Source organism: Pecten maximus, unplaced genomic scaffold, assembly GCF_902652985.1.
Source record: "Pecten maximus unplaced genomic scaffold, xPecMax1.1, whole genome shotgun sequence".
NCBI lineage: Eukaryota > Metazoa > Mollusca > Bivalvia > Pectinida > Pectinidae > Pecten > Pecten maximus.
The window spans coordinates 1-25,790 of NW_022982949.1; the positions used below are offsets into that span (position 1 = coordinate 1).

General features: G+C 40.0%; 1 protein-coding gene across 1 annotated transcript; it reads left to right on the top strand.

Moving 5' to 3' along the window:
• Positions 1-349: 349 nt before the first annotated feature.
• Positions 350-25,043, top strand: LOC117321178 (huntingtin-interacting protein 1-like). Its single transcript, XM_033875643.1, has 14 exons — positions 350-646; positions 1,493-1,655; positions 9,385-9,474; positions 10,603-10,689; positions 11,094-11,201; positions 11,734-11,799; positions 13,653-13,831; positions 14,620-14,709; positions 15,066-15,128; positions 15,743-15,843; positions 16,102-16,331; positions 18,156-18,217; positions 18,490-18,603; positions 24,332-25,043. Exons 1-14 carry the CDS (start codon positions 359-361, stop codon positions 24,500-24,502), a joined length of 1,812 nt encoding a protein of 603 aa, XP_033731534.1. The 5' UTR covers positions 350-358; the 3' UTR covers positions 24,503-25,043.
• The last annotated feature ends 747 nt before the right edge of the window (positions 25,044-25,790 follow it).

Here is a 25,790-nt window from a genome sequence, read left to right on the forward strand (position 1 = left end):
CTATTAATTTCCAATCACAGGGACATTTTCAGGTTTTTCATTTATACTTAATTTTACCTAAAATCAGAAAGGTGAATTAGGCAATCATTCAGATTAATTAAATTCAGAGATAGCGAATTAAGTTCAGCTGAGTGTTTACCAGGTATGGTAGGATAATACCAAAAACGTGTGTTTAGGATACCTTAGCTTGCCAGTTGGTCAATGTCTTTGTGACTCACTTTTACTTACAGTGTAAAATTACTTTTGATGATTTTTCAACAATCAACAAAATATATGTATGGAAAATTTGAATGGGCTTCAAAATTAATGTATTTTATTCAGGAAATACCCTGATTTAATATTTCTATCAATTTTTCTCATGTGTTTTGCATTTTTTGACCTTGAAATAATTTTACGAAAACAGCAACTGGAACACAAGGTAAAAACCCTGGAGGAGGCCAAGTCTAGCTTGATGTCACAGCTGGAGACCATGGAGGAAGAGAGCTCAGCTCTACAGACAAAACTCAATGACGCAAATGATGCCCGCCAACACACGGAGAGTGAACTGTCAGGGGAGATAACTGCCTTTCAGGCCCAGCTCCTTCAGACACGGCAGGAGAAGGATGTACAAGAGACTCAACTTTCACAAGAAATTGCAGATCTCAAGGTAAATCTTGATATTATGTTCATTTTGTCCAAAGGACATGGTATATATAACAGTTTAGGGTCATAGTAAGCTAAGTTAATTAGTTTGTTGAGGGTATTTTTCTTATTTAGTCTTCATCTTAAAGTTTATTCTTAAACAACGTGTACATCATGTAAATATTTGTTTTTAAAATGGTGCCTTGACCTAATAATACCATATATAATATCAAAGACTCATTGACATAGGGTGTATGTTGTATTTTTCCCAATGAAGTCAGCCATTTAGTAGAAATATCAGACTACAAAACATTTTCTTTAATTAAGGATGCTGGTCGGTAGGAGAAGTGATAATGTATTTTGTTGATTTACTCATCAGGACTTCAGAAAAACACATGAACTGTCAGGACAGAATTATATTAAACTCTTATAATATTATATTAATACTAACCATAATTAGTACGGAATCTTTTAACATTGATTATAAATGTTAACAGCGTGACCTAAATAGAACTTCTGGAAAATGATGTTACAGCACCAAGTGAAAATTACTTCAAAAATGTACTCGATAAACATTTAGAAAATCAAAAACTGAAGTTTGATTATAAATCTGACATTATTAATATGTCCATGACATAATTCATTGTCAAAATTGAAGTTATTTAAAATTTCTTTGTTGTTAACCGAGTCCTGTGTAGAGGATTTCTTAAGATCCTGTACTGGATATAAACTTAACTTTTGAGATAAAAAAAGGAAACTTTATTGTTAATTTGTAATTGTAATAAACAAAAAGTAGACTACCACTTATTGAATACATTGAGTTAGATATTGTATTTAAGGTCAAAGTTCAGCTTGATAATTGTTGTAACAGGGTAAGCTAGAAGAAACAGTGTCAGAGAAGCAGACTATGGAACAAAACTTAAACCAGCAACTGGACGACCTTCAAGCTAAGCTAGCCCAGACGGTGACCGACAAGGACAACATGGAGGAGAAGTTGACCGGAGACATCAGCTCAATTCACTCCACCATGTTAGGTAATCTACCTGTGATACAATGATAGACCCATCTCTGCAATCCAAGGGTTCAGGTTTTCATGCCATATCAAAATGGACAGTGTGTGATTAGAGATGTTAACAAAATAGCCAAACAAGGCTGATACATGTCCTGTGAATGTTATATAAAGTGTTACACCCAATTAAAGACCTTGATGCAGTCATTCCTGTCTATCACACAGCTCACAGATGTACACACTTGTGTTTCTATCACACAGCTCAAAGGTATGCACACTTCTGTCTCTATCACACAGGTGTACACAATTGTGTCTCTATCACACAGCTCACAGGTGTACACACTTGTGTCTCTATCACACAGGTGTACATACATCTGTCTCCATCACACAGGTGTACACACTTGTGTCTCTATCACACGGGTGTACAAACATCTGTCTCTATCACACAGCTCACAGGTGTACACACTTGTGTCTCTATCACACAGGTGTACACACTTCTGTCTCCATCACACAGCTCACAGGTGTACACACCTGTGTCTCTATCACACAGCTCACATGTGTATAAACTTCTGTTAATTAAAAAGTCTAGATCAGTCCAGTCATGTCATCAACAAGATGATGCATATATAATGCCTTTAATTTTGCCATGTCGAATTTCTATATTTCTTATGAGTATCGAAGAGATTGGATTTGGATTTGGAAGTTTTTATCAAACAAGTAGTTATCTTAAAGGTTTCCAGGTACAGTGGTCACAGACCTGTATAAAGGTCTCTAGTCACACTGGTCACAGACCTGTATAAAGGTTTCCAGTCACACTGGTCACAGGCCGGTATAAAGGTTTCCAGTCACACTGGTCACAGACCTGTATAAAGGTTTCCAGGTACACTGGTCACAGGCCTGTATAAAGGTTTTCAGTCACACTGGTCACAGGCCTGTATAAAGGTTTCCAGTCACACTGGTCACAGGCCTGTATAAAGGTCTCTAGTCACACTGGTCACAGGTCTGTATAAAGGTCTCTAGTCACACTGGTCACAGGCCTGTATAAAGGTTTCTAGTCACACTGGTCACAGGCCTGTATAAAGGTTTCCAGGTACACTGGTCACAGGTCTGTATAAAGGTCTCTAGTCACACTGGTCACATGTCTGTATAAAGGTATCTAGTCACACTGGTCACAGGCCTGTATAAAGGTTTCCAGGTACACTGGTCACAGACCTGTATAAAGGTTTTCAGTCACACTGGTCACAGGCCTGTATAAAGGTCTCTAGTCACACTGGTCACAGACCTGTATAAAGGTTTCCAGTCACACTGGTCACAGGTCTGTATAAAGGTTTCCAGTCACACTGGTCACAGGTCTGTATAAAGGTCTCCAGGTACACTGGTAACAGGCCTGTATAAAGGTATCTTAGTCACACTGGTCACAGACCTGTATAAAGGTCTCTAGTCACACTGGTAACAGGCCTGTATAAAGGTATCTTAGTCACACTGGTCACAGGCCTGTATAAAGGTCTCCAGGTACACTGGTCACAGACCTGTATAAAGGTCTCCAGGTACACTGGTCACAGGTCTGTATAAAGGTCTCTAGTCACACTGGTCACAGACCTGTATAAAGGTATCCAGGTACACTGGTCACAGGTCTGTATAAAGGTCTCCAGGTACACTGGTCACAGACCTGTATAAAGGTCTCTAGTCACACTGGTCACAGACCTGTATAAAGGTATCTTAGTCACACTGGTCACAGGCCTGTATAAAGGTCTCTAGTCACACTGGTCACAGACCTGTCTAAAGGTCTCCAGGTACACTGGTCACAGACCTGTATTAAGGTCTCTTAGTCACACTGGTCACAGGCCTGTATAAAGGTTTCCAGGAACACTGGTCACAGACCTGTATAAAGGTTTCCAGTCACACTGGTCACAGGTCTGTATAAAGGTTTCCAGGTACACTGGTCACAGACCTGTATAAAGGTCTCTTAGTCACACTGGTCACAGGCCTGTATAAAGGTCTCTTAGTCACACTGGTCACACGTCTGTATAAAGGTTTCCAGTCACACTGGTCACAGGTCTGTATAAAGGTTTCCAGTCACACTGGTCACATGTCTGTATAAAGGTATCTAGTCACACTGGTCGCAGACCTGTATAAAGGTCCCCAGTCACACTGGTCACAGGTCTGTATAAAGGTCCCCAGGTACACTGGTCACAGGTCTGTATAAAGGTCTCCAGGTACACTGGTCACAGACCTGTATAAAGGTTTCCAGGTACACTGGTCACAGACCTGTATAAAGGTTTCCAGTCACACTGGTCACAGACCTGTATAAAGGTTTCCAGGTACACTGGTCACAGGTCTGTATAAAGGTTTCCAGGTACACTGGTCACAGGTCTGTATAAATGTCTTTAGTCACACTGGTCACAGGCCTGTATAAAGGTTTCCAGGAACACTGGTCACAGACCTGTATAAAGGTTTCCAGTCACACTGGTCACAGGTCTGTATAAAGGTTTCCAGGTACACTGGTCACAGACCTGTATAAAGGTCTCCAGGTACACTGGTCACAGACCTGTATTAAGGTCTCTTAGTCACACTGGTCACAGGCCTGTATAAAGGTTTCCAGGAACACTGGTCACAGACCTGTATAAAGGTTTCCAGTCACACTGGTCACAGGTCTGTATAAAGGTTTCCAGGTACACTGGTCACAGACCTGTATAAAGGTCTCTTAGTCACACTGGTCACAGGCCTGTATAAAGGTCTCTTAGTCACACTGGTCACACGTCTGTATAAAGGTTTCCAGTCACACTGGTCACAGGTCTGTATAAAGGTTTCCAGTCACACTGGTCACATGTCTGTATAAAGGTATCTAGTCACACTGGTCGCAGACCTGTATAAAGGTCCCCAGTCACACTGGTCACAGGTCTGTATAAAGGTCCCCAGGTACACTGGTCACAGGTCTGTATAAAGGTCTCCAGGTACACTGGTCACAGACCTGTATAAAGGTTTCCAGGTACACTGGTCACAGACCTGTATAAAGGTTTCCAGTCACACTGGTCACAGACCTGTATAAAGGTTTCCAGGTACACTGGTCACAGGTCTGTATAAAGGTTTCCAGGTACACTGGTCACAGGTCTGTATAAATGTCTTTAGTCACACTGGTCACAGGTCTGTATAAACGTCTCTAGTCACACTGGTCACAGGTCTGTATAAAGGTTTCCAGTCACACTAGTCACAGACCTGTATAAAGGTTTCCAGGTACACTGGTCACAGGTCTGTATAAAGGTCTCCAGGTACACTGGTCACAGGCCTGTATAAAGGTCTCCAGGTACACTGGTCACAGGTCTGTATAAAGGTCTCCAGGTACACTGGTCACAGGTCTGTATATAGGTTTCCAGTCACACTGGTCACAGGTCTGTATAAAGGTCTCCAGGTACACTGGTCACAGGCCTGTATAAAGGTTTCCAGTCACACTGGTCACAGACCTGTATATAGGTCTCTAGTCACACTGGTCACAGGTCTGTATAAAGGTTTCCAGTGACACTGGTCACATGTCTGTATAAAGGTTTCCAGGTACACTGGTCACAGGCCTGTATATAGGTCTCTAGTCACACTGGTCACAGGCCTGTATAAAGGTCTCCAGGTACACTGGTCACAGGCCTGTATAAAGGTTTCCATGTACACTGGTCACAGGCCTGTATAAAGGTCTCCAGGTACACTGGTCACAGACCTGTATATAGGTCTCTAGTCACACTGGTCACAGGTCTGTATAAAGGTTTCCAGGTACACTGGTCACAGACCTGCATAAAGGTTTCCAGGTACACTGGTCACAGGCCTGTATAAAGGTTTCCAGGTACACTGGTCACAGACCTGTATAAAGGTCTCTAGTCACACTGGTCACAGGTCTGTATAAAGGTCTCTAGTCACACTGGTCACAGGTCTGTATAAAGGTCTCTAGTCACACTGGTCACAGGTCTGTATAAAGGTCTCCAGGTACACTGGTCACAGGTCTGTATAAAGGTCTCTAGTCACACTGGTCACAGGTCTGTATAAAGGTTTCCAGTCACACTGGTCACAGGTCTGTATAAAGGTTTCCAGGTACACTGGTCACAGGTCTGTATAAAGGTCTCTAGTCACACTGGTCACAGGCCTGTATAAAGGTCTCCAGGTACACTGGTCACAGACCTGTATATAGGTCTCTAGTCACACTGGTCACAGGTCTGTATAAAGGTTTCCAGGTACACTGGTCACAGGCCTGTATAAAGGTTTCCAGTCACACTGGTCACAGGCCTGTATAAAGGTCTCTAGTCACACTGGTCACAGGTCTGTATAAAGGTCTCTAGTCACACTGGTCACAGGTCTGTATAAAGGTTTCCAGTGACACTGGTCACATGTCTGTATAAAGGTTTCCAGGTGCACTGGTCACAGGCCTGTATATAGGTCTCTAGTCACACTGGTCACAGGCCTGTATAAAGGTCTCCAGGTACACTGGTCACAGACCTGTATAAAGGTCTCTTAGTCACACTGGTCACAGGCCTGTATAAAGGTCTCTTAGTCACACTGGTCACACGTCTGTATAAAGGTTTCCAGTCACACTGGTCACAGGTCTGTATAAAGGTTTCCAGTCACACTGGTCACATGTCTGTATAAAGGTATCTAGTCGTCACACTGGTCGCAGACCTGTATAAAGGTCCCCAGTCACACTGGTCACAGGTCTGTATAAAGGTCCCCAGGTACACTGGTCACAGGTCTGTATAAAGGTCTCCAGGTACACTGGTCACAGACCTGTATAAAGGTTTCCAGGTACACTGGTCACAGACCTGTATAAAGGTTTCCAGTCACACTGGTCACAGACCTGTATAAAGGTTTCCAGGTACACTGGTCACAGGTCTGTATAAAGGTTTCCAGGTACACTGGTCACAGGTCTGTATAAATGTCTCTAGTCACACTGGTCACAGGTCTGTATAAACGTCTCTAGTCACACTGGTCACAGGTCTGTATAAAGGTTTCCAGTCACACTAGTCACAGACCTGTATAAAGGTTTCCAGGTACACTGGTCACAGGTCTGTATAAAGGTCTCCAGGTACACTGGTCACAGGCCTGTATAAAGGTCTCCAGGTACACTGGTCACAGGTCTGTATAAAGGTCTCCAGGTACACTGGTCACAGGTCTGTATATAGGTTTCCAGTCACACTGGTCACAGGTCTGTATAAAGGTCTCCAGGTACACTGGTCACAGGCCTGTATAAAGGTTTCCAGTCACACTGGTCACAGACCTGTATATAGGTCTCTAGTCACACTGGTCACAGGTCTGTATAAAGGTTTCCAGTGACACTGGTCACATGTCTGTATAAAGGTTTCCAGGTACACTGGTCACAGGCCTGTATATACATCTCTAGTCACACTGGTCACAGGCCTGTATAAAGGTCTCCAGGTACACTGGTCACAGGCCTGTATAAAGGTTTCCATGTACACTGGTCACAGGCCTGTATAAAGGTCTCCAGGTACACTGGTCACAGACCTGTATATAGGTCTCTAGTCACACTGGTCACAGGTCTGTATAAAGGTTTCCAGGTACACTGGTCACAGACCTGTATAAAGGTTTCCAGGTACACTGGTCACAGGCCTGTATAAAGGTTTCCAGGTACACTGGTCACAGACCTGTATAAAGGTCTCTAGTCACACTGGTCACAGGTCTGTATAAAGGTCTCTAGTCACACTGGTCACAGGTCTGTATAAAGGTCTCTAGTCACACTGGTCACAGGTCTGTATAAAGGTCTCCAGGTACACTGGTCACAGGTCTGTATAAAGGTCTCTAGTCACACTGGTCACAGGTCTGTATAAAGGTTTCCAGTCACACTGGTCACAGGTCTGTATAAAGGTTTCCAGGTACACTGGTCACAGGTCTGTATAAAGGTCTCTAGTCACACTGGTCACAGGCCTGTATAAAGGTCTCCAGGTACACTGGTCACAGACCTGTATATAGGTCTCTAGTCACACTGGTCACAGGTCTGTATAAAGGTTTCCAGGTACACTGGTCACAGGCCTGTATAAAGGTTTCCAGTCACACTGGTCACAGGCCTGTATAAAGGTCTCTAGTCACACTGGTCACAGGTCTGTATAAAGGTCTCTAGTCACACTGGTCACAGGTCTGTATAAAGGTTTCCAGTGACACTGGTCACATGTCTGTATAAAGGTTTCCAGGTGCACTGGTCACAGGCCTGTATATAGGTCTCTAGTCACACTGGTCACAGGCCTGTATAAAGGTCTCCAGGTACACTGGTCACAGGCCTGTATAAAGGTTTCCAGGTACACTGGTCACAGGCCTGTATAAAGGTCTCCAGGTACACTGGTCACAGACCTGTATATAGGTCTCTAGTCACACTGGTCACAGGTCTGTATAAAGGTTTCCAGGTACACTGGTCACAGACCTGTATAAAGGTTTCCAGGTACACTGGTCACAGGCCTGTATAAAGGTTTCCAGGTACACTGGTCACAGACCTGTATAAAGGTCTCTAGTCACACTGGTCACAGGTCTGTATAAAGGTCTCTAGTCACACTGGTCACAGGTCTGTATAAAGGTCTCTAGTCACACTGGTCACAGGTCTGTATAAAGGTCTCCAGGTACACTGGTCACAGGTCTGTATAAAGGTCTCTAGTCACACTGGTCACAGGTCTGTATAAAGGTTTCCAGTCACACTGGTCACAGGTCTGTATAAAGGTTTCCAGGTACACTGGTCACAGGTCTGTATAAAGGTCTCTAGTCACACTGGTCACAGGTCTGTATAAAGGTTTCCAGTCACACTGGTCACAGGTCTGTATAAAGGTTTCCAGGTACACTGGTCACAGGTCTGTATAAAGGTCTCTAGTCACACTGGTCACAGGCCTGTATAAAGGTCTCCAGGTACACTGGTCACAGACCTGTATATAGGTCTCTAGTCACACTGGTCACAGGTCTGTATAAAGGTTTCCAGGTACACTGGTCACAGGCCTGTATAAAGGTTTCCAGTCACACTGGTCACAGGCCTGTATAAAGGTCTCTAGTCACACTGGTCACAGGTCTGTATAAAGGTCTCTAGTCACACTGGTCACAGGTCTGTATAAAGGTTTCCAGGTACACTGGTCACAGGCCTGTATAAAGGTTTCCAGTCACACTGGTCACAGACCTGTATAGAGGTCTCTAGTCACACTGGTCACAGGTCTGTATAAAGGTCTCCAGGTACACTGGTCACAGGCCTGTATAAAGGTCTCTAGTCACACTGGTCACAGGCCTGTATAAAGGTTTCCAGGTACACTGGTCACAGGTCTGTATAAAGGTTTCCAGTCACACTTATAACAGGCCTGTTAGCGATATTTTGTGTGTATTTTTTCTTCTTTTTCTTTTTGTCCATGGCTGTTTCTACCTCGTAGAATAGATGCTGTCACACTGGTCACAGACCTGTATAAAGCACATTTAGTTCGAAGAATTTGTTACATCAAAGAGAAGCCTAACTTTCCACATCAGGAAAGTCATATGATGCTCCAGGTCCTACATGTGTATTTAATTGAGCCAATATTTGATGTCTTTTTCTAATTGTTGCCATTTATACAGTCACTAGATATTTCAATTCTGAGAATGAGTATATCAGTTATGAGTGCAGGAGATGGTCAAATTGAAATATTAAAATCCCAAACAAAATAGAAATGTGATATTTGTATAAAATTGAATTGAGATAGGAATGACTATATACATGCCAATAAAGTCTAGATTTCTGATTTCTGTATATTTATATATTACAGCTAAAGCTGTGGAGGAAGGTAGAGGATTCATACAAGATGCTCTAGACCAGTTTGAAAATCCAACACATATCGCTGTCAAGTGTACTGCAGGTATAGTAAAAATTCTAAAGTTATCTCACTACCTAATTCATCAGGCTATGCTATGACACTGCTTAATGTGTAAATTTGAAACATGAGATTTAACAACATAATAAGTCTTCTAAAAATATATCATTGACTTGCTATAAAGCTAACAGTGCTTTGAATTACCAAACTTTGTGTCCGTGTTATCTAAGTCTGATCACCTTAATTTATAGCATTGAATGCCAAACATATACTGTATACCTGGTATTTTTCGCCCCAGGTTATTTTCGCCCTTGAGCAACACAAAAGATATTCGCCCCGTTTTAATTTCGCCCTAAACTACTTTTAAGAAATGTCTTTTCCTAGTTTACAATCCTAAAATTCCGTTCGGAATTCTGGATACAATTGCACACGGAACACTCGGGATTTATCGAGTTCCCCCATGTTCATTTCTTTGCATATCCCGCTGAGGTGTGATATGTAATCAGGTGTGAAAGATACAACGTTTACTGTGTTCAGATTTACTTGTAGCCTATATTGATTCAAAATAGTATCAGGTATGCATGGTCGATTTTAAGCAAACACAATGGTGGTAAGTTCACCGTGCCATGACTAATTACTGACCAGTGTTTTCTCTTGTTCATTTGTTATCGATGGAAGCCACAAGCGTCAATGAACTCATAAAATCAGTCTTCACAATGGCAAGAGTTTGATACTCTTTTGTGTGCAACATTTTAAAAAAATGACTGGATTTTCAAAGTTATTTAGTATTTATAGTTTTTTTTTAAATCCTATATACTACACCTAGTACGCTGTCTTAGCCCATATTCTCGATTTAACTCAACGTGACAGTGAAAATTTACTAGGCCTAGATTTAGATCTAGATTTCATTTCTCATTCATCAGAAGTAAAAAAAATATTGATAACTTTGACCAGAACAACTGGGCTGATACTGTATGAAACAAGAACAAATAAAGAAAAAGCTTTATATACACCTACTGAAAAATCTGTTGACAATGCATGTATTTGTCAGCAATGTTGATGAACAGCAAGAAGGTCTCGCTCATGTTCTATTATGTTTGTGATCTTCAACTATAACAATAGATTAATGAAACGGGACAGAACTAGACAATGATTAAATCTACTTTCTATCAGAATTCCTTCTCATGCGAGCCGAACCAGTGCTGACATGTCTGGACAGCCTGAAGAATGCCCACAGCATCTACAGTATTGACAAGAAAGGTGAGCTACAATATGGGTATCTGCTGCGGTTGAATATGCAGAAGGGCAAGTGAGGTGATGTGTGGTTTCTGTCCATTGTCATCCTGCATCTATCTGACATCATTTATTCCCCTTTAAACAACATAAAAACAAAAGAATTATTATTATTATGGTATTTAGCTGGAAATGACCCATATTGGTTACAGGAGTTAGATATTTTGGAATTTGTCCAACAAAGTCTACAGAAAGAAATGATTTTAATAACTTTTCAAGATAGACAAGCTAACAACTTTGTTAAACTTCTCAAATAAATTATTTTGATTTATAACTGAATGAAAAAGTGAATAAAGGGTGAGCAATGCAGGTCCATTGCACCTCTTGTTTCTATGAAATTTATTGAAGGCATTTCTATATTTCCTTTTCAGATCTGGAGGCTTTGGTGAAGTCCATCACCTCTTACTCTCATCATATGGGAGACTGTGTCTTACATGGTATAGCTACCACCCACTCAGCACAGCTGGAGGCTGGAGAAGGTAAGAATTGAAAAAATATTATATTGTGATAACCATCCACCACCCACTCATCACAGCTGGAGGGTGGAGAAGGTAAGAATTGAAAAAAAAATCTTGTGATAACAATCCACCACCCACTCATCACAGCTGGAGGCTGGAGAACGTAAGAATTGAAAAAATCTGGTGATAACCATCCACCACCTACTCAGTACAGCTGGAGGCTGGAGAACGTAAAAATTGTAAAATCTGATTTCTCTATAAAAACCCACCACCACTCAGCACACCTCTCTCACTCGTCAGCTGAAAGGTCGCAAGGCCGTATAGCGGATGTAAAACCCGTTAAATAAATAGCACACCTTTCATCAGCTGAATGGCTGCAAGGCCATAATAGGGGACATAAAACCCATTAAAATGATATAGCTCAACTGGAGGCAGAAATGATATAGCTCAACTGGAGGCAGATAAAGAAAATAATTGTAAAATTTGTTTTCCTTTTAACCACCTTCCACCACACAAAATTTTCAGAGTTATATTTGTTTTCAATCTCTTTCAGAACTTGGAAATGCATGCAGAGAAGCAGGTGATATCGGTCTAAAGCTATTGGATGCCATTAAAGCAGGTAAAAATGAAAAACAATCCCAGCAAGAATGCCCGACATTGTCTACCATTACGGTTCTTAGTTCCTCTATGATACCTTCCGTTATATTACTTAGATGTTCAGACTCATCCTACAGGTGTAGCCATTTCATGAGATTTGTAAAAAAAACTCTTGCAGTTTTAATGAAAAAATACATCATATTTCATATGTGGAAACCATTTTTTCAGACTGATAAGAGATCTAAAATGGATTTATTTTCACTCCCTGTCTCTTTCTTTGGTGATGTAACAAAGCAAGTGATGTCATTAGGTATGATGTCACAGTTAAAACAATGAGAGCAGCCAATCACAGCTCTGATTGGTGTTATACCACAAACAAAATGTGTATTGGGTATTCTGACACTGATAACAGGGTAGTTATGTGATGGATGATAACAGGGTAGTTATATTATTACACTGACAACAGGGTAGTTATGTGATGGATGTTATTACACTGATAACAGGGTAGTTATGTGATGGGTGTTATTACACTGATAACAGGGTAGTTATGTGATGTGTGTTATTACACTGATAACCGGGTAGTTATGTGATGTGTGTTATTACACTGATAACAGGGTCGTTATGTGATGGGTGTTATTACACTGATAACAGGGTAGTTATGTGATGGATGTTATTACGCTGATAACAGGGTAGTTATGTGATGGATGTTATTACACTGATAACAGGGTAGTTATGTGATGGATGTTATTACACTGATAACAGGGTAGTTATGTGATGGGTGTTATTACACTGATAACAGGGTAGTTATGTGATGTGTGTTATTACACTGATAACCGGGTAGTTATGTGATGTGTGTTATTACACTGATAACAGGGTCGTTATGTGATGGGTGTTATTACACTGATAACAGGGTAGTTATGTGATGGATGTTATTACGCTGATAACAGGGTAGTTATGTGATGGATGTTATTACACTGATAACAGGGTAGTTATGTAATGGATGTTATAACACTGATAACAGGGTAGGTATGTGATGGGTGTTATTACACTGATAACAGGGTAGGTATGTGATGGGTGTTATTACACTGATAACAGGGTAGTTATGTGATGGATGTTATTATACTGATAACAGGGTAGTTATGTGATGGGTGTTATTACACTGATAACATGGTAGTTATGTGATGGGTGTTATTACACTGATAACATGGTAGTTATGTGATGGGTGTTATTACACTGATAACAGGGTAGTTATATATGGTGGGTGTTATTACACTAATAACAGGGTTGTTATGTGATGGATGTTATTACACTGATAACCGGGTAGTTATGTGATGGATGTTATTACACTGATAACAGGGTAGTTATTTGATGGGTGTTATTACACTGATGACAGGGTAGTTATGTGATGGGTGTTATTTCACTGATAACAGTGTAGTTATGTGATGGATGGTATTACACTGATAACAGGGTAGTTATGTGATGGATGTTATTACACTGATAACAGGGTAGTTATCTGATGTGTTATTACACTGATGACAGGGTAGTTATGTGATGGGTGTTATTTCACTGATAACAGTGTAGTTATGTGATGGATGGTATTACACTGATAACAGGGTAGTTATGTGATGGATGTTATTACACTGATAACAGGGTTGCTATCTGATGTGTTATTACACTGATAACAGGGTAGTTATATGATGGATGTTATAACACTGATAACAGAGTAGTTATGTGATGTGTTATTACACTGATAACAGGGTAGTTATGTGATGGATGTTATTACACTGATAACAGGGTAGTTGTGTGATGGATGTTATTACACTGATAACAGCGTAGCTATAAATTGATAACATATCTGTGTTTGCCTACTGACAGGAGGATTTATAAACACTGAGGTGGATCAGACTGTTCAGAGTGTGAAGAGACTGATGAACCTTGCTGAGGCACTTGTCCCCAAGATGGTGGACATCAAAGAAGGAGAGATTGGGGACTTGGTAGAGAATGAAATGAGTGCCACTAACTCAGCTATTGAACAGGCTGCTCAGAGAATTGAGGTTTGTCTATTCTCAACAAGTGTTAACCATGTTTGTATAGAAATGTTTGAAAAAAAGTATTGTGAAAGATGACCAAATATACAATGTTATATACTCAATTGTCTATATTGCCGACAATGGCAAGTGTTGTCTACGATCAAACAAGTATGGGTGTGTAAAATATGTCCTTATACAAGCTTGACCAAGTGTAGTCACACATGGCTGAACATCAGCTTCGGGACGATGTGACATACCTACACCTTCGCTTAGAAAAGGCAGCTCGTTACGTACATTCACAACAAAAGAATGAAAAAAATTGTACATGAATTTATAATTTGGCCATGTTTTTACGGAAAATTAAACATTTTGAGAATTGTTATTGAGTAATAGACAACAATATGGTCGATAGTGCAGTTTATGACAGTCCTTGAAGCTGATACTAACATTCAATAGGTACCATATTCTTATTGAACATTGATAAATGCATACATGTAATGATGTAGTATCTATAAAGTGTTTATTTAAAAGAATTACCCCTTTCCCCTTTTGTGTTAATCTTTGAAACATCATGTTTACATTTTTGTGTTAAGCATTGAAACAGCATGTTTATACTTTTCTGATAGTCATTGAAACATGGGGTTTACACTTTTATTTTAAGCATGGAAACATCATGTTTACACTTTCGTGATAAGCATGGAAAAATCATGTTTACACTTTCGTATTAGTCATTGAAACATCATGTTTACACTCTCATGTTAGTCTTTGAAACATTGTTTTTACACTTTTGTGTTCTGTTTTTGTCCTGACAGGAAATGCTGCATAAGAACAGGTCTGATAACTCTGGTGTGGAACTCCAGGTCAACGAGGGAATATTGGACTCGTGTACAGGACTGATGGAGGTGTGTTAGACACAACTTGTCTTCAGACTCTGATATTTGGTCACCAATTGCAAGTTTATTGTAGTTTTACAGTCACTCACTATTATCTGAAAACTTTGTTTACAATGTGATAAAGTTTGACTATGTAGGTAAAATATCCATTGTTATTTCTATCTACAAATCATTTACTGACAGCCAGTAGGAATTTGCGGCAATAAAATGAAATTACAGTGGTACCAATGATCACATCTCGGTTAACAAAACCCAAGACTGTAATCAGAGAAGCAACATTTTGTAAAATTTATTATTCTGATAAAATGTTTTGACATATATCAAGAAGTTCATTTGTAATTAATCTAATACTTTCCTTCAAACAGGCCATCAAAATTCTGTTGTCCAAGTCGCGTGATCTACAGAAGGAAATTGTGTCCCAAGGACGAGTAAGTTACAATGAACTTTAAATAAGATACTTATATCATAGTAACAGATTTAAACAAGGCGTTTCTTAACAAAATACTTTATTATAACAGTTTACTACCCTGTGAAGCTATTGGCTGGATTATATAGTAGACATGGGTACTGTCATAGGTAAAATCTCACCTCACATTGTATACTATACTTCAAACTAGCATTAGGGGATGAGTTCTACACTGGAATCTATATTGTAATATACCAATATTGTAACAAAATTTACACTTAAGGTAAAAAAGACATAGTATAAATAAGGTTTTGTATTGTTATGAAACATGTTTGACCCCGGGAAATAATAGTTAACCCCCACAGCATCCCATAAATCAAATATCGGTACCCTAATTATAAAGGGGTTTACTGATGCCTTTCAACAGTTGCATCAAAAACTTAACATTTAGAAACCAACACTGACACCAACGCTAATGCTCCCAAAATTGTAACATTTTTCGAAAAATGCTCCAAAATTATTATTATAAATAAGTGAATGGTTTCTTAGGTGGAATTATTGTATCCTAACTATTCAAGAGATTATAGAAATTCAAGGGATATGAATTAACATAATTTTTCTGTTGTTGAACTCCAGGGAACATCTTCCAGTAAGGAATTCTACAAGAAGAACCATCGATGGACAGAGGGTTTACTGTCTGCTGCTAAAGCTGTGGGCTTTGGTGCTACAACTCTTATGTAAGATCTCCAGAATAGTTAGATTGTCTTGATCATCTCATGAGTATAATTTTTTCTTTATTATGAATTTCTTAATTCCAATCATTTCCTATAATGATTGATTTTCTGTTGTAAAATATCTTGAAAAATCTTAAAATCATAATCATAAAATTACATTTGATTAAAAAGTTACGAGGATATGAATGATGTTGGAAATAGACACATCAGAGCTCTACTGGTGTTTTTAAAAAACCTTAACCTTTATGTTGAATTTTCCAGGGAAGCTGCAGACAAAGTAATGAAGGGCGAGGGAAAGTTTGAAGAACTTATCGTTTGTTCAAATGAGATAGCTGCCAGTACAGCACAGCTTGTTGTTGCATCTAAGGTCAAGGCTGACCGTCGTAGCGAAAAGCTTAGAGCTTTGTCAGAAGCCTCAAAAGGAGTTTCTACATCAACAGGCAAAGTGGTGGGGTCAGCTCGAGAGGGGTCACAGAGGATAGAGGAACAGAGTGAGTATCTCTTTGTGTTTGTCGGGAGGGGTCAAAGAGGATGAGGGACAGAGTGAGTATGTCTTTCTGTTGGTCGGGAGGGGTCACAGAGGATGAGGAACAGAGTGAGTATGTCTTTCTGTTGGTCGGGAGGGTCAAAGAGGATAGAGAAACAGAGTGAGTATGTCTTTCTGTTGGTCGGGAGGGTCACAGAGGATGAGGAACAGAGTGAGTATGTCTTTCTGTTGGTCGGGAGGGTCACAGAGGATGAGGAACAGAGTGAGTATGTCTTTCTGTTGGTCGGGAGGGGTCACAGAGGATGAGGAACAGAGTGAGTATGTCTTTCTGTTGGTCGGGAGGGGTCACAGAGGATGAGGAACAGAGTGAGTATGTCTTTCTGTTGGTCGGGAGGGGTCACAGAGGATGAGGAACAGAGTGAGTATGTCTTTCTGTTGGTCGGGAGGGGTCACAGAGGATGAGGAACAGAGTGAGTATGTCTTTCTGTTGGTCGGGAGGGGTCACAGAGGATGAGGAACAGAGTGAGTATGTCTTTCTGTTGGTCGGGAGGGGTCACAGAGGATGAGGAACAGAGTGAGTATGTCTTTCTGTTGGTCGGGAGGGTCACAGAGGATGAGGAACAGAGTGAGTATGTCTTTCTGTTGGTCGGGAGGGTCACAGAGGATGAGGAACAGAGTGAGTATGTCTTTCTGTTGGTCGGGAGGGTCACAGAGGATGAGGAACAGAGTGAGTATGTCTTTCTGTTGGTCGGGAGGGTCACAGAGGATGAGGAACAGAGTGAGTATGTCTTTCTGTTGGTCGGGAAGGTCACAGAGGATGAGGAACAGAGTGAGTGTGTCTTTCTGTTGGTCAGGAGGGGTCACAGAGGATAGAGGAACAGAGTGAGTATGTCTTTCTGTTGGTCGGGAGGGTCACAGAGGATGAGGAACAGAGTGAGTATGTCTTTCTGTTGGTCGGGAGGGTCACAGAGGATGAGGAACAGAGTGAGTATGTCTTTCTGTTGGTCGGGAGGGTCACAGAGGATGAGGAACAGAGTGAGTATGTCTTTCTGTTGGTCGGGAGGGTCACAGAGGATGAGGAACAGAGTGAGTATGTCTTTCTGTTGGTCGGGAAGGTCACAGAGGATGAGGAACAGAGTGTATGTCTTTCTGTTGGTCGGGAAGGTCACAGAGGATGAGGAACAGAGTGAGTGTGTCTTTCTGTTGGTCAGGAGGGGTCACAGAGGATAGAGGAACAGAGTGAGTATGTCTTTCTGTTGGTCGGGAGGGTCACAGAGGATGAGGAACAGAGTGAGTATGTCTTTCTGTTGGTCGGGAGGGGTCACAGAGGATAGAGGAACAGAGTGAGTATGTCTTTCTGTTGGTCGGGAGGGTCACAGAGGATGAGGAACAGAGTGAGTATGTCTTTCTGTTGGTCGGGAGGGTCACAGAGGATGAGGAACAGAGTGAGTATGTCTTTCTGTTGATCGGAAGGGTCACAGAGGATAGAGGAACAGAGTGAGTATGTCTTTCTGTTGGTCGGGAGGGTTACAGAGGATGAGGAACAGAGTGAGTATGTCTTTCTGTTGATCGGAAGGGTCACAGAGGATAGAGGAACAGAGTGAGTATGTCTTTCTGTTGGTCGGGAGGGGTCACAGAGGATGAGGAACAGAGTGAGTATGTCTTTCTGTTGGTCGGGAAGGGTCACAGAAGATGAGAAACAGAGTGAGTATGTCTTTCTGTTGGTCGGGAAGGTCGCACAGTATAGAGGATATATGACAGTAAATGGATTGACATGCATTAAGAAGTGTGTGTCAACAATTATGACCTGATATGTATTTTCTTGCAGGCCTGATGGATTTTTCCAAACTTACGCTACATCAGACAAAGAAGAATGAAATGCAGTCCCAGGTAAGTACTCAGTCATTAATATGTCAGATAATAATCTGAATAAAAAAGTTTCAATAGAAAAAAGTGCCAAAAGTTTCTCCTACAGGTTTCCATATGTCTGGTTTTTATGACATGGTCATCTAGCCAGGATCAATATATGTTTTAGTATTGTCACTAGGTTATGCTTATATATTGTGATGTTCTTATTCTGCATAAGGTTCTGTGTATATGATAAAGTAAACAATTAAAAGACGTCTGATAGAGATGATATACATGTATAACTGTTTTAACAGGTGCGATTGTTGGAGCTTGAAAGAGAATTAGAACTTGAGAGGTTAAAGCTGGCAGAACTGAGGAAACAACACTACCAGCTAGCAGGGGAAAGTGAAGGCTGGGAGGTTGGACAGGTAGGTGTGGCTACATGTAACTGAGGGAGGATAAATATGTTAATGGTATGGGTGTGGCTAACATAATGTGGACGTGACTAATTATGTTAATGAAGTGGGTGTGGCTAATTATGTTAATGAAGTGGATGTGGCTAATTATGTTAATGAGAAAAGAACATTTATTTACAAGCTGGCAGACTGTGAGATGGGACAAACCAAGAAGCTTTCAAATTGGTACATATTAAGTTTATGGTTGGGTTAAATTAAATTAATGAGGAAACTACTTTTATCAATTTGCTGGAAGGTGGACAATTGGTTGTGAAGCAGACATAAACTATAGTAACCTGAACCAACATGCAAAGTGCCTTGTAAATACTTTTATCTACACTGACAGATTAGATACTAGCCATTGTTTGCAGTGAGGGGACCTGTTTTCTCTTACGGGAATATTCTTAAAAACATGTTGTGTGTTGTAGTGTTGATAAACAGGATTTCATTCATTCACAATTCAATTCAACCATTCAACCTGGTCAGAAGTTTCTGGTGTCCATGTAACCTGGTCAATGATTTCTTTTGTCTGTGTAACCTGGTCAGTTGTTTCTGTTGTCTGTGTAACCTGGTCAATAGCTTCTGTTGTCTGTGTAACCTGGTCAGTTGTTTTTGTTGTCTGTGTAACCTGGTCAGTAGTTTCTGTTGTCTGTGTAACCTGGTCAGTAGTTTCTGCTGTCTGTGTAAGCTTGGTCAGTAATTCCAGGTGTCCATGTAACCTGGTCAGTTGTTTCTGTTATCTGTGTAACCTGGTCAGTTGTTTTTGTTGTCTGTGTAACCTGGTCAATAGTTTATGCTGTCCGTGTAACCTGGTCAGTAATTCCAGGTGTCCATGTAACCTGGTCAGTTGTTTCTGTTATTTGTGTAACCTGGTCAGTTGTTTTTGTTGTCCATGTAACCAGGTCAATAGTTCCTGGTGTCCATGTAACCTGGTCAGTTGTTCTGTTGTCTGTGTAACCTGGTCAGTTGTTTTTGTTGTCTGTGTAACCTGGTCAATAGTTTCTGTTGTCTATGTAACCTGGTCAATAATTTCTGTTGTCTGTGTAACCTGGTCAATAATTTCTGTTGTCTGTGTAACCTGGTCAGTAGTTTCTGTTGTCTGTGTAACCTGGTCAGTTGTTTTTGTTGTCTGTGTAACCTGGTCAATAGTTTATGCTGTCCGTGTAACCTGGTCAGTAATTCCAGGTGTCCATGTAACCTGGTCAGTTGTTTCTGTTATTTGTGTAACCTGGTCAGTAGGTTATGTTGTCTGTGTAACGTGGTCAGTAGTTTCTGCTGTCTGTGTAAGCTTGGTCAGTAATTCCAGGTGTCCATGTAACCTGGTCAGTTGTTTTTGTTGTCTGTGTAACCTGGTCAGTTGTTTTTGTTGTCTGTGTAACCTGGTCAATAGCTTCTGTTGTCTGTGTAACCTGGTCAGTAGTTTCTGCTGTCTGTGTAACCTGGTCAGTAGTTTCTGTTGTCTGTGTAACCTGGTCAGTAGTTTCTGCTGTCTGTGTAAGCTTGGTCAGTAATTCCAGGTGTTCATGTAACCTGGTCAGTAGTTTCTGTTGTCTGTGTAAGCTTGGTCAGTAATTCCAGGTGTCCATGTAACCTGGTCAGTTGTTTCTGTTATCTGTGTAACCTGGTCAATAGTTTATGCTGTCCGTGTAACCTGGTCAGTAATTCCAGGTGTCCATGTAACCTGGTCAGTAGTTTCTGTTATTTGTGTAACCTGGTCAGTTGTTTTTGTTGTCCATGTAACCAGGTCAATAGTTCCTGGTGTCCATGTAACCTGGTCAGTTGTTCTGTTGTCTGTGTAACCTGGTCAGTTGTTTTTGTTGTCTGTGTAACCAGGTCAGTAGGTTATGTTGTCTGTGTAACCTGGTCAGTTGTTTTTAAGTTGTCTGTGTAACCTGGTCAGTAGTTTCTGCTGTCCGTGTAACCTGGTCAGTAGTTTTTGTTGTCTGTGTAACCTGGTCAATAGTTTCTGTTGTCTATGTAACCTGGTCAATAATTTCTGTTGTCTGTGTAACCTGGTCAGTAGGTTATGTTGTCTGTGTAACCTGGTCAGTTGTTTTTGTTGTCTGTGTAACCTGGTCAGTAGTTTCTGCTGTCCATGTAACCTGGTCAGTAGTTTCTGTTGTCTGTGTAACCTGGTCAGTTGTTTTTGTTGTCTGTGTAACCTGGTCAATAGTTTATGCTGTCCGTGTAACCTGGTCAGTAGTTTCTGTTGTCTGTGTAACCTGGTCAGTAGTTTCTGTTGTCTGTGTAACCTGGTCAGTAGTTTCTGCTGTCTGTGTAACCTGGTCAGTAGTTTCTGCTGTCTGTGTAACCTGGTCAGTTGTTTTTGTTGTCTGTGTAACCTGGTCAATAGTTTCTGTTGTCTGTGTATCCTGGTCAGTAGTTTCTGCTGTCTGTGTAACCTGGTCAGTAGTTTCTGCTGTCTATGTAACCTGGTCAGTAGTTTCTGTTGTCTGTGTAACCTGGTCAGTAGTTTCTGCTGTCTGTGTAACCTGGTCAGTAGTTTCTGCTGTCTGTGTAACCTGGTCAGTAGTTTCTGTTGTCTGTGTAACCTGGTCAGTAGTTTCTGCTGTCCGTGTAACCTGGTCAGTAGTTTCTGTTGTCTGTGTAACCTGGTCAGTTGTTTTTGTTGTCTGTGTAACCTGGTCAGTAGTTTTTGTTGTCTGTGTAACCTGGTCAGTAGTTTCTGCTGTCCGTGTAACCTGGTCAGTTGTTTTTGTTGTCTGTGTAACCTGGTCAATAGTTTCTGTTGTCTGTGTAACCTGGTCAGTAGTTTCTGTTGTCTGTGTAACCTGGTCAGTAGTTTCTGGTGTCTGTGTAACCTGGTCAGTAGTTTCTGTTGTCTGTGTAACCTGGTCAGTAGTTTCTGTTGTCTGTGTAACCTGGTCAGTAGTTTCTGTTGTCTGTGTAACCTGGTCAGTAGTTTCTGCTGTCTGTGTAACCTGGTCAGTAGTTTCTGTTGTCTGTGTAACCTGGTCAGTAGTTTTTGCTGTCCGTGTAACCTGGTCAGTTGTTTTTGTCGTCTGTGTAACCTGGTCAGTAGTTTCTGGTGTCTGTGTAACCTGGTCAGTAGTTTCTGCTGTCCGTGTAACCTGGTCAGTTGTTTTTGTTGTCTGTGTAACCTGGTCAATAGTTTCTGTTGTCTGTGTAACCTGGTCAGTAGTTTCTGCTGTCTGTGTAACGTGGTCAGTAGTTTTTGCTGTCCGTGTAACCTGGTCAGTTGTTTTTGTTGTCTGTGTAACCTGGTCAGTTGTTTTTGTTGTCTGTGTAACCTGGTCAGTAGTTTCTGCTGTCTGTGTAACCTGGTCAGTAGTTTCTGCTGTCCATGTAAACTTGTTAGTAGTTTCTGCTGTCCGTGTAACCTGGTCAGTAGTTTCTGTTGTCTGTGTAACCTGGTCAGTAGTTTCTGCTGTCTGTGTAACCTGGTCAGTAGTTTCTGCTGTCCGTGTAACCTGGTCAGTAGTTTCTGCTGTCTGTGTAACCAGGTCAGTAGGTTATGTTGTCTGTGTAACCTGGTCAGTAGTTTCTGCTGTCCGTGTAACCTGGTCAGTAGTTTCTGCTGTCTGTGTAACCTGGTCAGTAGTTTCTGGTGTCCATGTAAACTTGTTAGTAGTTTCTGCTGTCGGTGTTTTACAGGGACCATTTCTTACTACAATGGTAAGTTTGTGAAGAATGCATGAGCAAGCCTATGTGTTCAAACAAACACAAATGTGTATACAGAATATTATGTATCATTCGTGTGTTGGAAATATCATTTTTACTTTATGGTCTTAATTAAGTGTGAATTAGAAATTGAAAGCATCTTAATTTATACCCAGATGTATTCTATACAGTGATCTCTCCCATGTTGGTCAGAAACCAAAAAAATAGTAAGGTTTCTTTAGAACTGTTCATGTGTGTAGCTTGCGTATGTTACTTTTAGTTAACTGTTAAGAAATTCTTTAAATTCCTTTAATTCTACAGTTGTTAGTTAATTTATATGTGTTGTCTGTCTTTATCTGTTCATGATTTACTATTTTATTATCCAAATCTGCCATGTCAGTGCTATGGAATTCATGAGGAATGCCTGTATAGTAGCAATTTTTCAAAATCAAAAATTAGGTCTAAACAACATCACAGAATGATTGTATGAATATCATTGTACAGTCAACCCCTACTAACTCTAACTCCTAATTATGTATAAGGGCCATGCACTTTTCCCAGGAATATGAGATATTCAAGTTATCAAAAGTAATTAGCTCCAAGATTAAATTCTTTTTGATCTGAAAACCAAATAGTTTTAGAATAGAAGTTAAAATGAGGATGTTAATTGGGAATTTGCCTCCATGTTAAGGACAAATCTTTTACTTTACACTGCCATTTCTTGCAAGAGGGAATTTCTTGCAGTAGCAGAATATCACTCAATTTTGATAGGTGCTTATTGTTAAAATTTAGCATACAATATTCCAATACTTATTAATGTCCCATATTCCTTTTATATCCTACTATCCAGGACATCACGTATTATGTCACCTACACCTGCCAAAATTCACATGCGGGTGGTGAAATGTACTGAAATTGGGACATAGACCCCGATGTTTTTTACACCAAAATTTGACGTCAGGATGGAGAAAATAAATGGCTTGCAATAAACTTCCTTTTATATGATTAATGTGTAGTACCAGTAGTTCTTAATAGTTAAATTGTTTCCATATTAATTGGTTAACATGTCTAAATTCTAGAATCCTTCCACTGAAATGATTAACAAGCTCTGTCAAACCAATATTTAGATAATACAATGCATATTTAAATGTTGGCAATATTTGTATGATTTTCTCTGATATCCATTATTAACATTTGTATAGTGTTGTTGAATTTCTTTTTGTTTCATGTACTTGTTTTTAGCTCGCTAGGACAAAGTCCACTGGCAGCATAAGCATCCAGAAAGCTAGCTAGGTTATAGATTTTATACAACAGTATTGTGTTAATACTAATGAGGATACAGCTTAGGTATTTAACTGTGTGTTCCTTTTGACAAGACTTCTCCATTGGTAAAACATTTGCGGCGCTGCTTTCCTTGAAGGTGACCTTTGACCTACTTTTGATCAACTTTAACCTTGACCACTATATGTTAACTGTACGAGATAGGGTTGTCATATTTGACATATGCTTCCCTCATAGTAAGACCTTTCCATTCATACTACATTTGAGTACCTGCTGACCTTGACTGTGACCTTTGACCTACTTTTTAAAAAGAATATATAACTATGGGGCCACTATATGTTAACTGTAGCAGGTAGAGTTGTCATATATGACATGTTTTCCTTACATTAAGATATTCCATTGGTTCTACATTTGCGGCGCTGCTTACCTTGCGACCATGACCTTAGACATACTCAAAATTCAGAATTTCATCCCTGTCAGCAAGCTATGTTGTCTTCTGTTCAATTTCAGAATTGTGTCCCGTTTCTATTTTCACCAAGTTCCTATTAATATAATATGATTATTCACACCAATTCATCATGTTTGTTATACAATATCATCCTTATAGGTCTGATTTGATATATGGACAACCTTCACTGTTATGGAGGAAATGTTTTTCTCCCAGGGTGATCAATTCAGGCTTGTTTATTTCACATGCTACAGTTTGATTGGGTATAATTAATCAAGTAATATTTTTGCTGTGATTTGATTGGCTGTAATATTTCACTCCGCTACACAGGACTCAGAAGAAGCCGGATCGGGCGAAGCCCCACATGACACTGTGAGTCACTGTGTTTTAATCTCTGTACCATGTGTTTATGTGTGCCTTCTAACTGTTGTAAACCATTTACCATCACTACTCCTGCATATTAACTTCAACACAATGCCTCTATTCACTGGACTATTTTGAAAACTCGAAGAATAAATCCGAAAGACAAGGAGCTCATTTCACCCTAATAGGAGCTCTGTATGATAAAAATTTCCAATATTATTATGGAATCATTTAGTGGGATTTTCTGGAAACTAATAAATTATTACTATTATCAGGACTGCAATCATTGATACATACAATGATTTTAGGTGACAACAAATATTATAGTATAACGACACTTCAGGCTTATGATCAATAGCTAACTTGCTTCATGTTTAAACATAACGCTGGTAACTTGCTAGAATCATAAAAATAATAATGCTATTAGATTGTTAAGTATACTAAGCTTACAGGAAAATAGTACAATTGTTGTATCTAATCTATTGCATTAAAAGTAAGCTTGCTTCACCAGTAAGGATTTTTCCATTATTAGCTCACCAGTTACGAGTAACTGTGAGCTAATTAATGCTGTACCCTGGGCATCTGCTTCCGTCTCCGCGTCCGCTTCCCACCCCAAGACTTTAAAGTTTTTGGGGCAACGTTTTGGAAAGCTTGTAAGTCCAAAAGTACACACCTCATGCCCTTGTAAACATTCATTAGAGGTCTAGGAGTGATGTTATGGCAAAATCATGCAGAAAAAAATTGTGATTTTTTCGCACTTTACCATTTTGTGGACTTAACTTTTTTGGCACCAAAACCCACTTTTAAGTTTTTGGAAAGAAAATTATGATTCGGCTTTGATGGAAATGGAACATAATAAATGTAACTAAGAAAATAACATCAATAACTAAGAAATTGCCATGACGTACAATTTCAAAATGACATGCTTATACACACATATTGCACTTGTTGCTTACTGTCTAAGCATATTGTATTGATCCTAGAATTAATTATTTTAGGCTGAGCTTATCACAAGAAAACAAAAAAACAATTGTTATCATTTTTACTAACGGCAATAGACATACGGGTAGGCTTGATACCAAACATGGGGTTATTGTTAGATAGGGGAGGTGAGGTGTGTCGGAGAAATGGAGGATTTGAGTTTTTCATCAGAAAAATGAAACAATATTTCAACAGTTTAATTTTATTATTGTAATGTAAGAACTGTATTATGTAAAATTTGATCTCAGATCTATTGTACCTGCAATTTAACACTGATATATTTCTTCACATTTTAATATTGTACCTTTAGTTTATTGATTACCAGAAAACACTCTGGCAAACATACAATTGTAGTACATACATTGTACATTAGATAATTAATCTGGAAGCTAACACTGCTGAATAAGTGTTACATCTGAAGGCATTCTGATAAAGATTGTCAATT

Coding starts and splice junctions, on each gene's coding strand:
- LOC117321178 (XM_033875643.1), top strand. CDS start 359: ATGTGTTTTGCATTTTTTGACCTTGAAATAATTTTACGAAAACAGCAA. Junction 10,690..11,093: donor CTACAGTATTGACAAGAAAG/GTGAGCTACAAT, acceptor TTTCCTTTTCAG/ATCTGGAGGCTTTGGTGAAG. Junction 11,800..13,652: donor ATTGGATGCCATTAAAGCAG/GTAAAAATGAAA, acceptor GCCTACTGACAG/GAGGATTTATAAACACTGAG.